The sequence below is a fragment of the Zingiber officinale genome, chromosome 2B, assembly GCF_018446385.1.
Source record: "Zingiber officinale cultivar Zhangliang chromosome 2B, Zo_v1.1, whole genome shotgun sequence".
Classification (NCBI taxonomy): Eukaryota; Viridiplantae; Streptophyta; class Magnoliopsida; order Zingiberales; family Zingiberaceae; genus Zingiber; species Zingiber officinale.
The window spans coordinates 106,911,655-106,925,461 of NC_055989.1; the positions used below are offsets into that span (position 1 = coordinate 106,911,655).

The 13,807-nt window shown below is 36.1% G+C and overlaps 2 protein-coding genes across 2 annotated transcripts; one reads left to right on the plus strand and one right to left on the minus strand.

Moving 5' to 3' along the window:
* The first annotated feature begins 200 nt into the window (after positions 1-200).
* On the plus strand, positions 201-7,562 carry LOC122046691 (probable prolyl 4-hydroxylase 7). The gene is made up of 7 exons (XM_042607501.1): positions 201-361; positions 443-500; positions 586-690; positions 6,393-6,450; positions 6,534-6,709; positions 6,786-6,846; positions 7,125-7,562. Exons 1-7 carry the CDS (start codon positions 246-248, stop codon positions 7,430-7,432), a joined length of 882 nt encoding a protein of 293 aa, XP_042463435.1. The 5' UTR covers positions 201-245; the 3' UTR covers positions 7,433-7,562.
* A 232-nt stretch (positions 7,563-7,794) lies between these two features.
* On the minus strand, positions 7,795-13,583 carry LOC122046689. Its single transcript, XM_042607499.1, has 7 exons — positions 13,136-13,583; positions 11,573-11,715; positions 10,835-11,106; positions 9,747-9,901; positions 9,009-9,271; positions 8,843-8,905; positions 7,795-8,191 (listed from the first exon to the last, which is right to left on the minus strand). Exons 1-7 carry the CDS (start codon positions 13,401-13,403, stop codon positions 7,934-7,936), a joined length of 1,422 nt encoding a protein of 473 aa, XP_042463433.1. The 5' UTR covers positions 13,404-13,583; the 3' UTR covers positions 7,795-7,933.
* Between the last annotated feature and the right edge of the window lie 224 nt (positions 13,584-13,807).

The following is a 13,807-nucleotide window of genomic DNA, read 5'->3' on the forward strand; positions in this document are numbered from 1 at the left end:
TAAGAAAAAGTTATATTCAGAATTTTTATTAAGCCACGACAAAAGGTCCGTGGCTTAATAATTCTCTATATCAGAAAACAAGTCAGGTGTGCAGATAATGTTCCTCATATATATTCTCACTTCCCACTTCGACCTGCTTAAAACACAGTATTAACGAAATTAAACGGCCGCAAAATTTGGAGTAGTACATCATTTAATCAAACACCTTGTCTTGTCTTCCAGCCAAAGCATGAGCTGTGCTCCCGATGAATCGCTCCTGCGCGGTACTCTTCGCCTTCGCGGCGATCCGCGTGCTCTCGGCCGTCGCCGATCACAGCTTCGTCGATCCTTCCCGTGTCATCCAGCTCTCGTGGCGTCCCAGGTAACGAAGCGATTCGTGCCCCGTCCCTCGGTTTTTACTCCTCCTGTTCGCCCTTCCCTTAGATCTGCGAATTTTGTTTAGGGCGTTCTTGTACAAGGGTTTCCTCTCCTATGAGGAATGCGAGCACCTCGTTGCCCTGGTGAGTAAGATCTCGTTCCATAGTGAAATCTTTCTTGTTCGGCAAGATCTCGCGTTTCCAATGGTAGCGTTTGCTGTGAAACCAGGCGAAGGATAAGTTGGAGAAATCGATGGTTGCGGACAACGAGTCTGGCGAGAGCATGATGAGCGAGGTGCGGACGAGCTCGGGCATGTTCCTCGAGAAGCGGCAGGTAATAGAACAAATTCTTACTGCATTTCTATCCACACTCTTCTAAAGCCTAAGGAGTTCAATTTTCTTCTATAGTAAGGATTTCAACAACAACAACAACAAAAAATTTGAAGTAGCTTGCAGACTTGGGGTCATATGTGAAAATTGAAATATCTAATTCTAGATTAACTTCTTTATTAACTCTCGAAATTAACTATTTATGCTTATCATGGTTGCTCCTAACAATCTAAATCGATTTCCTTTGCATAAATGATGAACAAAAGTCATATATTTGAAGTGAATATAGAAAAAGGTTACTATACATCTAAGTTGATGGTCTATTGCAGTGGTATGGTTAGCCCTAACATCGAGTTCTCTTGTTTGGGGTTACTTAGAGCTAACTAGCAAATTACTAACTATGAATCAGTGTTCTACTTGGTAGTGCAATATTGCTGCTAGATGGTTTTTAGTTTCATTTGGAACATTAAATCTCTTCTCACTTAAAGCACTTCCAGATGACATCACTTTATATCTCCGTACATTAGGAGATACTTCTTCATATAAAACTTTCTTAGAACTCTCAGATGCCTTAAACTGGTTTCATCAAAATCCTACTTCAGGGATAATGATTACTTAATACTTTGACAAAATTACTTGTACAAAAACTTTTCCTCAATGTTCCAAAGGTGAACCTACGGACTTGGGTTGTAGATGCCAACTTTTTTATTCTATCCTTCAAGCTAATTTACATCTGGAAAAGTTCCAAATGAAAATTTATAGAGGAAAACTTATTACTCCAGAATCACTTATGACGTATGGTCTGTTACATCAAGTATGGATCCAAGACTTAGACCCAATACCCTTATTACCAAGTATACTTGGAAGACTCATTCAACACTTACTCAAAGAAAAAGAAACTATGATTTTAGCTACTTTTGACAGTACGCCTCCTGAATGGCTCCCAACTTAGACAGAACCAGCAAGGCATGTAATTAAACTTTATGTGCATGGACATAATGTGCAAGTACTTCCTTTTGAAGACTACCCCTCCCATCCAGATAAAGAATGACTTTCTGCAAAACCGGTAGCAGAACAATTAAAACATTGCAGGGCTTCTCTCCAAGGAAGCTCCTGGCTATGGGATCCATACCAAGATCCAAGTGAATATAATTTGGCCGAAGAAACCTTCACAGAAAAAATATACTGGCCAAAACTATGTGGGACAGTACATTCCCCCTTCTCCTATACTATTCAACATCAAAACTTATGCTGATTTTATCACAAGAAAAATTTGACATGGTTAGAAAAACAAAAAACTACGCCTTCCATAGCCTCTACTTCCACGATACCACAGTCAATGGGCTCAGTAGAAGAAACAAACTTAATCAATATGATGGAAATCTGACACCTGACGGACGCAATGATGTTAGTAACCACTTACCGTCTTCATGATGGATGCAATGACGCCAGCAACTTAATAACGTAAGCCGTGAGCTCATACAACACCAGAAGATGCAACCTTATCTGCCACCTCTCTCTTCTAGCCCCTTCTCTTCTCTACTATAAATATAGAGCCTCTCTGCTCAACAAGAGGCATCGAAGTTGTACTCGCCCCTCTAAGCTCCTCTTTCTTCTCTGGTTTGACAGTTTGTACCCCCTACATAAACCTTGTAAATACAATTAGTTTCTATAATAAGTTTGTATTATCAGCTTTTTTGTAAGCAAATGTTTGTATCATAAGTTTGTATTAGCAACTTTTGTAAATTTGTATGGCTGAATAAATCTTTGCTTCTAAGCCTGAGGGTTTTGTTTAGGTACTCTTAGATCAATAGTCCTCATTCCTTATCTGCATCTCGACAGATCTGTAACTAGCTAATAGAGAAGACAGAACTATAGACTCTTGGTTCTGTAAAACTTGTGCTGACCAAGTAAAGCAAAAATAGCTTGAAGGCTAAAGTAAGACCTGAAGATGCCGGGGTAAGAAACCAAGGACTATACAAAGGTTCTAGAGGCCCTCAACTAGGTGAGGCGAGCTAGGAAGACTAAACAAATACCTGAAGGCTTAGAACATACAACTACCTAAGAACCTACAAAGACCTACCGACGTAGACCCTACAACCAACTAAAGGATAAAAATAATAATAATAATATAAGAAATTTTGAAGAGAAATTGGTATCAGAGCCAACGACTTGGTTACCTGTATATGTGTACAAGTTCTACAACTAGACAACTTGAGTATCTTGATCTAGCCCTACAACCTAGGCACATAGTAACCTTAGATCATACCAAACACACTTGTTATATAAGAAGTAAACAACTTGGTCATCTTTTACATTCCGAGCAACCACACTTAAACACGATAACTGATCTATTGTTAAGTCTTGCTCTCTCTTTGGAAACTCAATATCAAACCCTAGCACATAAGGTAGAAAATTTACTTGCAATTTCTATACAACAACAAAAGCTAGTATCAGAAGTCTTACGAAATCTTGACTACTTAAAAAACTCAAGAATTTTCAAACTTGTATCAAAAACAGATACCCAACAATTGTTACTACAATCAAAAGAGTTGATTGTCAGTAATAAAGCACAAATAAACGAAAAACTAGATAAAATAAATCACGTATTAGAGGAACTCAAATATAAATGAACAAATTGAAATATGAAAATACACATTATAAAGATGTTGTAGAATACACTAGACAATTTTCTACAACAAAAGAAGACGGTTATTGTCATCTAGACCTTCTTGGAAAAGGAGATCAAATTCAAATACAACAAAATAATACTATTCTAGCTCTTCTTACCTCTCTTCATTATCGCTTAACTTTGATTGAGTCAAAACTTCTCCAATTAGAAATACATCTGTCTGGTAACTTTGGTTCAAGTGAATTAAAAGAAGCATTTGCTAAACTTAATAAAAATCTTAGTCAATTATCTTTAGGAAAAGTCCTTCCTAAGACACCACCAGTTGCTTCTAAATTTTTAACATACAAATCCAATGAGTCTGACAAAAACTGACCCATTCTCAGGATCTTCGAGATCGGTTAGATCCATGGAAGCCAATACTTCCTCTTCCTGGTTAGACACCATAACCAGAAGAAATAGTACTTCTGCTTTAGGACCTTTTAGATTAGAATAAGTTATTGATGTGGATAAAGATCTTACAATTTTTTCTAATGAACAATTAAATGCTTTAAACCCGAAGAAACTTTATAGTCAAGGAATTTAAATTTTTTCCACCTCTGTATACAGACATCATAGACAAGAAGCTCTTCATTTTCAGACGGAGGTGAAGTCAAACTTGGCCTCATGACAAAAGAGGCTGCTAAAAGCCTCTATCTTAGAAAACACAACTATATACATCTTGGCCCTATTGTCTTTGGATTACGAGGTTTAACTCGAGCCAAATTAGGAGGAAAAGTTTTATTAGTGTTACATGATACCCACTTCTCAGATACTGAGAAAGCCATTATAGGACTGATTGAGGTTGATATGAATGCTAATTTAGGTATTACTTATTTATGCCCCAACTTTAATATGACTATCCGTGATTTTGTAAAACATATTCAAATTCACATCCAAGCAAAAGGGTATGGACAATTTCAGGGGGATAATCTTCAATTAGACATTATCTTCTTAGGAAAAATAATGAATCATATGCATAATCACTTTAAAATCTCTGTTACAAATATGATTGAAGTCTTAACAACAAAAGGCATACACTTTTTAAAACCAAGAGAATACACTTCAGAAACCTTAGCAGGGTTAGAATGAAATATTAATTTACAAAACCATGACTTCACTTTAAAACCAACTAGCTCACTTATGTATAAGGATAGAAATAATCAACTATCTGTAGGATCTCAACCAACTTCCATGTCACCTGAAATAGAAATAGAAATAGAAGAAGAATCAGTACCTGAATCAAACATGTACTTTAAAAACACAATTAGAAACTCAAAAACACTTACTGCTTGCCCTAGGAAGAAAACATTTACAATTACTAACCAGACTTAAAAACCCAATACCCAAACTAGTACTTTCTAACCGAATGAATCCAGTCGAATCTTCAGCTACATCAAGACCATATGATGTACGCTTACTAGAAAGCACAATGAAAACCATGGATTATAGGCAAGGACATCCTCCAAGAACTAGAATATTTCCGTATACTAATAACAACCCTTTACTTAGAACAACAGGAAAATGAAGGCCACCTGAAATGACTTTCTTTGGTAAAGATGTTGTTTTACTTAATATCATTGAATGTGATCCACAATTATATGATACTTATTTAGAACAATGGATAGTCTATGTTAAAAGAGATTATCAAGCAAAGCATGAAATGGATATAGAATCAGGCGAAGCCATGATTAGAGTAGGAGAAAACTACTTAGGAGACATAGCCAAAGCAGCCTGGGAAGATTTTAAGACCCATTTTCCTGAAGAAGTAGCTCGTATTACTTCACAAGGTAATAATATACTTAATTTTAAGCACATAACCAAGGTTATGGGGAATAAAACATAACTAAATGTTGTTTGGTTCAACATAGGTAATGCAACAAAAACTTATTTGTTTGAAGGTTTTAATAAATAACCTAATTTAATATTTTACTATATTACCCTTACTTACAAAACTAATCATAATATTATTATTATTAAACTCTACCTTTTTTTTTATTTTTTCTTTTTCATGTTTCTTTATTTTTATGTGTTTTTTTTAAATTTTTTTCCATTTTTTAAAAAAAAATTTAAAGTTTTTTTTATGTTTTTTTATATTTTTTCTATTTTATATTTTTTTTATTTTTTTTATTTTTTTTTCCCATTTTTTTATTATTTTAAATTTTTTTTAATGTCTTTCTATTTTTTAAATTTTTTAATGTTTTTTTACATTTTTTATTTTTTTAAAAAGATTTTATTTTATTTTTTATATATTTTTTTTTATATATATATTTTTTTTTCTTTACATTTTTTTTATGACATTTTTCTCTATTCGAGGATATTTTGGATAAAAAAATTTCGTTAACCTCGGAATAAAGAAAAACCTCAATTTTCTGAGATTTTCCGATTCCGGGTTGCATACCCCTTTTGCTGACGTGTCGGGCATGAGACATTACTCGGGAATCATCGATTACCTAAATCATACAAAGTTTTCGTTGATAACCTTGAATGGATAACCAAGTTATCAAAGATAACGCCGAATCAAACACACTCTTAGGTGGGTTTGTAAGGGTCTGGATATTTAAATTATCAAAAATAAGATAAAATAGCCAATCATAATGAGGGGGAAAGAAAAAGATGGTGATGTTGTGTCACATTCTCTGATTGAGAAACTGGTTTGGCTTATAAAATTTGTATCGGTGCATGTATGTAACAGTTGACCGACTCAATTAATTTGGAGATGGAGGTCATGTAGTGTAAGAAAATTATTCTAGGAACTTCCACTTCTTTGAGGTCATATGAGGTGTTTGAGCAGGGAGTTTGAGGGAGGTCATATGTAGTGTTTGAGTTCATATGCTGTTATCATAGCATTTTCCATTTGCCATCAAACTCAGCTGGTTGACTGATGAAGGTACCGATTCTTTAAGTTGCTGGGCATTCTCGTAGCAAGATGAAATTTTGTCAGTCAGTTAGCTTTGGTGCTCTGGAGAAATTAAGTGCATGTGAAATAGAATTTGCATAGTATTAACATGTCTAATTTTTTACGTTGAATTTTAAAGGATGAAACTATTGCGCGAATCGAGCAGAGGATCTCTACCTGGACTTTCCTTCCAGAAGGTAGTTCAATACCTTTCCCTTTTCTGCAATACTTCTTTTGAACCATTCACCGGCTTCACTGTTAACTATCCTTGATAAATCAGAAAACGGGGAAGCAATGCAAGTTCTTCACTATGAGCATGGTGAAAAGTATGAACCTCATTTTGACTATTTTCACGACAAAATCAATCAACAACTAGGTGGTCATCGAGTTGCTACAGTGCTAATGTACCTGTCTGATGTTCGAAAAGGCGGAGAGACTGTCTTCCCGGATTCAGAGGCTAGACCTCAATAAAATTTCCATTTAGTCAAATGTACTCGTGTCGATTGCCAACAACATTGTGTGTAATTTGCAGGGGAAATTGTCTCAACTGAAGGATGACTCTTGGTCTGATTGTGCAAAAAATGGTTATGCAGGTAATTTGGTCACCAAGTTCATTCAAATTCACATCTTCTAATACTTTTAGAATGCTTATACTTGCGCCGCCGAAAATATAACACTACTTTGGGAGCAAAGTTTGGTGCATGCAATCTTGTTACATTCACTAGAAACAGTATGTGTCTATACTTGAATTCTTCTATAGTCAAGGATACACGACTTATCATGCATTATCTAATTTTATGACGATTTTCGCTACTTTAAACACCAGTTATTGTGCATTTTCTGACTGTCTGCTACTTTGTTTTGGCTGCAGTAAAGCCTCAAAAAGGCGATGCCTTGCTTTTCTTTAGTCTTCACCCTAACGCAACAACAGATCCAAAGAGCTTGCACGGAGGCTGTCCTGTCATAGAAGGCGAAAAGTGGTCCGCGACAAAGTGGATTCATGTGGCATCATTTGAGAGCCAAGAGGTGAACGGGTCAGGTACGGCATGTGAGGATGCGAATGTTCTCTGCCCCAAGTGGGCTGCGGTCGGAGAGTGCACAAAGAATCATCTCTATATGGTAGGATCCAAGGATTCTCTCGGATTCTGTAGGAAGAGTTGCAATGTCTGCACATTGTAGCTAATGTTTCATGTGGTTTGGTGTACATTGTGTCGTTATTCTTCAATGTCAGAAACGTTACTTCGGTCAGAGAAACGTCTTTTCTCCTACCATGTGATGAATTGAAGTTCACCTAAGAGTGTTTCTAAAAGAGATGTTCACTAAAGAAGTGAAGAAAACGTATACAATACAATAGTTACAATAGCAAGGATGATCACCGGGAGCTGACTAAAAAACAAAGAGATCAAGAACTAATACACTTTGACAATGCAGTATGTTCATGCGTGTTAGCAAATGGAAGAGGCTCTAGATAGAAGGGTGTTTAAAGCATTGGTACTACGATGGATGGTGATCGAACCGGAGTAAAATGTTCCACCGAGATATGAATGAACCATCATCATTGTGTGTTAAAACTTCTTATTTCCCTGAGGTGTCAAGCATATGCACAAGGTTACATTTTGAAAATAGTGGGGGAGGATGGCATCTCACAATCTTGTTGCTTCATTTGACCTCAAAGACATCTCAAGTCCGAGAGCGACCCTTTGATTTTTTTATCACTTGAATCAAAACCGACGCAATCCTCTCTGCCATGTGATGCTCCATAAATCTCTCGCGCACCCTCTCATAACCTTTTCTTCCCATTGTCAATCTTCGCTCAACATGCGTGGCGAGTTTTACCATGTTCGTAGCGAGTGGGATTACGCCCTCCTTTCCGACAGGATGTAATAAACCTGTAGATCCATTCACAACAATTTCTGTGGTTCCACCTGCAGCCGTACCCTAAACATAAGAAAGGTAGTAAAAGTCAAGTGCAATCACAAGAACAAAAAGATTTTCCAGACTTAAAGGGGAACATGAAAAATCCTAAATCTAAGATCTTTTACCTAATCAAAAGGTCAGAAGACTATGGATTCATGTGACAGACATCGTAGCATGGCATGTAAAAGATTTTCGACTACGAGTCGAAGTCATAGAACTGACCATGAATTTGAATCCAAATTTAATAATGGTAAATAGGACTATCTAACATGGTCATTTTACAGGCCCTACCTTACAGAAAGAAAAAAATTTGGGTCGAATGAAACCTCCTTTTGACAGAATGGATCTTGATCTGACAGCAGTTTATTCATACACACTAAGCTATGGTTTATGCAAATGGATATGTTTATCATTGAGTGTTCAATATTAAGGCCTTCATTTTTTTCCTTTAATTGGTCACCATTAAGGTCAACTGTAATGACCAAGAAAAAATTGGCCATTATATGTTGTTAAAAAAAAACTACCATCAATGAAACAAGTCAACAACAAATAATTATCAAATTGACACAAATGATGGGCTGGGCTTTAAATTTTAGCAATATTTGACAACTACCATGTTTTTTATCTATAAATATTGAATAATAGAAATATTATCTATAGAGAGTGGCATACCAATACTGGCAATTTAAATGCCATAGCTTCTATGGTTATCCTCCCAAAGCACTCTCCACGGGCCTGATGAGAAGAAAAAAGAACACATGCTTTGACGATATCAAAAGGAATCTCATATCTTTTTAAACTAGCAATTAGACTAATCCGGGAAGTGCATTCCAAATACCTGAGAGTTCTGAACCAGCACGTCAATTGCAGCCAAGTATGGTGCAACTGTTAGTGTTTTGTTAACAAAATGAACACGGCCCTCGATATCTTTACTCTGAACAAACTCACGGAGTTCTGTTTCAAATTTTGTCTGAACATTCATATCACTTCCAACTATAACTGCATGCATCGATGGCACTCGGAGCTTCTTCTCCCGGATGATTAGGAGGCTTTCATAAAATGAGCGAAGAAATAGATCTTGTCCTTTCCCACGGGAAACGCCTGCAAGGTGTCCAAATGACCACAAAATTAAATTGAAAATGAGATATTACGAACCAAAACAGAGCTTTCCACAAGTTGCACAAACCCATTTCCAATTCGCAACTGTCAATGATGACTATAGCCACAACATATATAGCCAAATGCGAGTAACAAGTTCTGTATACAAAAACTGTAATGTGTACATAAATGAACAATCATCTGCAAAATTAGAAATTGAATTAAAGGTTTAAAGCATGTAACAGAAGGAAAAGTCGGATCAATAACCTTCAGGCATGAAAACCAAAGGGAGTGAAGTTCTATGTCAATAACACAAGATGTTGGAAATGCTGCATAGCTTAAAACTTATGCCCAAATAAAAACTAGTGCAAACCAAAAAGTCAGATCTGCAGACATAGCTGGAAAATGATTGAATTTAATCCAGCTAGTATCAATAAAATACTTTTTCTATAAAAGGAAATCAGAAACGAGACTTTACTGTTAATTATGGCAAATATAAGATCTTCACTCCGAACTCCAAGAGATTCACGTATATGCTCCCTAAGAACTCTTTTTGCAACATTGTCTTCAGCAATCTCCATCAAATCTTTACTATTTCCTAGGTGAACAACATAGGTCTCTGGCATATTAATCCTACAATAAACATAAAAAAATGAGGAAAGAGTAGATAACGGGAGGGAAGAGAGATGGTAAACTACCTCATTTTGTTGCAGAAGAGAACACTAACTAGAAAGGCAGTCGGTGGGTTACAATAATCAGGTTAACTATTATTTTCTGCTATTCATTTGATGCATATTTATGTATCTTAATATCATGAAATAGTCTTAAAAATGAAATGCACGTCAACCCCAAAACATTTGTAAATTTTAGAAATCAAAAGTTTGTTCTTCAGTGAAGAAGAGCGATAAATATTAAAGAGGCCACAATAGAAAGAACAAACACTTATCTGCAGTGACATGATTGCATCCTATTACAAAATAGAAAGATGGAAGCTGGATAGTGAAACCATAATATCAAAAAATAATTTAGGGAAAAAAAAGCATCAGCATATTTTTTTTTTATAAATTTAGATATCTAAAGTTTTTCCTCATTGCAGAAGAGCAACAAATACTAAAGAGGCCAGAACAGAAAGAACAAAATCTGCTGCCTACAGTGACTAGATTGTGTATCCTAATACAAAGACAAATGCAAAGCTGGATAGTGAAATTAAGCAATTAATGCTTTTAAATAAAAAAAAGTTTACTATTTAGGTAACATCTGAATGAACCAACGTATTAAATGCTAGGGTTAAAGATGTGGACAAATTTGCACAAGATATAGGCACAAACTGGTAGCATTTGTGATGGAACTACTGTATTTCTGACTACTTTAAAGTTTAAACAATCAAGAATCCTACTCTTCCAAGTCGACTGATAGTTGAAACTATTTTCAATTTCCTGTAGAAAACATCTGAATGCACAGAAAAAATACTAAATGACAGGACGATAAGATGTGAACATATTTGTACAAGATAAAGGGAAAAAAGAGGCAACATGCGAGGCGGAACTTATTGCATTTCCAACATACTTTAAACGGTCATGAGTCCGAGTTTTCCAATATTCAGTTGTTGTTTGAGAGTCGATCATAGCACCGGCAACAAAAGGAAGATGCTTCACATATTCTAATTTGAAATAATGTCCTCTCATTTCATGTATCCACCACAAGATTTTTGGAACAACTTGTGGAATTTGTTCCTTGAGAATGCCATCAAGCCACTTTCCAGCAACGGCAGTGTTCAAAATAACCAAATCAGCTTTAATCGCAGTGTCAATGGCCTCTTGTCCTCTTGCAGAAAATACCTGACAAGTTGCAAGATACAAGCCTATAAATATAATACAACTAAATGAGGTAATAAGAAATAGAAAACTTTTTTTTTTACCAAAAAAAAATTAGGATGCCAGAATAGTATCCTTATATGTAGATGGGATACATAAAAATACCTAAGATATAATTTAACCATTAACTGCAAGAAAATGCAATTAGTTTTAAGATTAACTGACACCAATTCATTGTAAGAATAATGTTCCCAAGAATCCCAAACCATGTTATTCGACATCCAAAACATGGCATGCATTCCCATTTCAGATTAAGTGTAATCGCATACATGTGATCAGCCAAGAAATCAGGTTACCAAGTAGAGTCACAAATATGGTGGAAACTAGGCATGTGGTGTTAAGAAGATAAATCTGGATAGTAGGACTACATGAATATGACACACACTACAAGAACAAATTCTGATCAAATATAACGTTGGTGTTGTACTACCTGTACTCCCCGAGTTAGCATCTTATGCTCCAGACTATATGTCACTTCATTCTTTTCTTCATATTTTGGGTAAGTAATCCATACCACACGGGAACCAACATTTCTCAAGAGAAATGCCAACTCCATTAGCAGCAACGGTCCTCCTGAAATAAAGCCTTTGATGAAAAACATTTCAAATGTGGCAATTTCCCATTTGTTTGTGCTTTTATCACCATAACGACCAATGAGTTGAATGGAAATTAGGTTATCACATCCCAAATGTTTTTATAATCATGCACTTCTGCATAAGCAGGCTTTCATGAACATGCATGAATTTAATGCTGCTTTAGTGACTTAGATCATCTACTACTTCTACTATAAGATAATAAAAAGCAGAAATAATGCTAAATCAACCTTAAAGAAGAATGTAGAATTAAAATTACAAACAGAATGGTAAAACCCTGGCCCTAGGGATACGTTCTACACCATTGACTATAATCCAAACAAAAATTTCATTATTGGATCAAATAAATTCCACTGCCTCAATCTTTAACTCATTATAGAGAATGCACTTGATATATAGCACTTCTTTTACAAGAAACCTTCTCTCACTCATTGTATTTCTTCTCATAAAATTATCCTCCATGGTTCCCACATGTTTCAAAAGAACAGACGCATTACATTATATGTAAAAGAAGTGGTTTCTTGGGTCCAAACAACATTATTTAACCTAGTTGTTTCTTGTTTTATTGTCACAACATAACCTGAGGCAATTAGTTTTATTATCTTTCCCATGAATCAAGAGCATTTTAGTGTATATAAGTTTGAGATACCAGCAGATTCCATTTAACTCACCGATACATATTTAGATTAAAATGGAAGTTTTAAAAAGTAACTTTGGCCTTAGCTTGATGGAAAACTTCCGAGATCCAATGATATTTTTTTGATGGTACACTATTATTGTTCTTGAATAATGTTAATTACTCCATTATTTCAAGGAATTGGCTTTTCGAAGCTTTCTGTGACACCTCATTGATATCTTCAACATTTTGACAAACAACTTAGGCCTCATTACCAAACAATAAAGTACTAGTTTCTAGTTCAAGCTCGTTGACAATAGTACCAAGTCACTTCAAAAACTCAATACAAGGTCAAAACCGCTGTGTCTACAGCCATAAAAGGTCCAATTTTCAGTAAATCCCAACAAGTTTATGAAATACAATTTCTGTCCTGTCTAAACACCTTTCGGAATCTTCTCATTCGGCCCATTGTCTGAGTTGCTTCAAACATCAAATCAGGAGGCCACAGAGGTGAGAGTGTGAAATCTCATCCCTTTCTATAATGCAGAACCGTTATCCGGCATCTCTACCGAAATACAGAAATAACAAAGGAGGAGAACCAGAAGATCAGAAAAGCCACTTGAAGGAAGGAATTTCGCACAAGGAGTCATACAAATGGTTCAATTCGAACTACAGACGCTGATTAAGTCGAAGAAGAATCACAACCAAACAATCAAAACCCAAAAGAGGGAAGAAGTTCAAAAATTCGTTATATCTATACATATACAAAAGCATTATTAATCACCCGAAAGAGAGAGTTCATGGGAGACGAGAAGGACGAGTTTGCTCTTCATGAAACCGAGAGGGTTCTTCCGGGCGCCGACGCGGGCATCTGACTGTCGCAGGATCTGTGTCCGGTCCACAGTCACCGGCTGTCCATTCCGGAGGGAATCACATGGATCTGAGTTAGTGCGGAGGAGGAAAACGAGGGCGGTGGAAACGGAGACGACGAGGAGAAAGAGGAGGAGGACGCGCTTGCTGTGAGGGATCCATCCGGCAGTCGTTTTCGCCATCGCGAAGAGGAAGGAAGGTGCACGAAGATCGCTTCAGCCTTCAGTGGGGATTCCTCTCGCCATCCTCCCCCTCCGCCGCTGGTGGCGAGAGCAGCGCTGTCAACATCTGCGACGATTTGGAGCCGTTTCCACGGCTACCGATCAAGGGCAACAGCTGTCTCACCGACTGGATCGATGGAAACTTTTCATTTCACCCCTCGAGTTTGCTTTATTTTCTAATTTACAGAGTTCTAAAAAATGTTTCCAATTCGAGTTTCCTTTTTATTTTAAAATACTTTAATACTTTATAAATTGTCCCAAGTTTAATAGATTTTAAATAGAAAATTAAAATAGCATCCCTAATTATTTATATTATTAAAAACTATCAAAATAATACTTAATTTATAATTTAATATCCTTTTGCA

Excerpts from the sequence above, each read along its gene's own strand:
- LOC122046691 (XM_042607501.1), top strand. The coding sequence starts at position 246 with ATGAATCGCTCCTGCGCGGTACTCTTCGCCTTCGCGGCGATCCGCGTG. Across the intron at positions 501-585 it reads GCGAGCACCTCGTTGCCCTG|GCGAAGGATAAGTTGGAGAA; the intron begins GTGAGTAAGATC and ends CTGTGAAACCAG. Across the intron at positions 6,710-6,785 it reads CTGTCTTCCCGGATTCAGAG|GGGAAATTGTCTCAACTGAA; the intron begins GCTAGACCTCAA and ends TGTAATTTGCAG.
- LOC122046689 (XM_042607499.1), bottom strand. The coding sequence starts at position 13,403 with ATGGCGAAAACGACTGCCGGATGGATCCCTCACAGCAAGCGCGTCCTC. Across the intron at positions 11,716-13,135 it reads CCATGAACTCTCTCTTTCGG|GAGGACCGTTGCTGCTAATG; the intron begins GTGATTAATAAT and ends GCTTTATTTCAG. Across the intron at positions 8,906-9,008 it reads TGCTGGTTCAGAACTCTCAG|GCCCGTGGAGAGTGCTTTGG; the intron begins GTATTTGGAATG and ends TCTTCTCATCAG.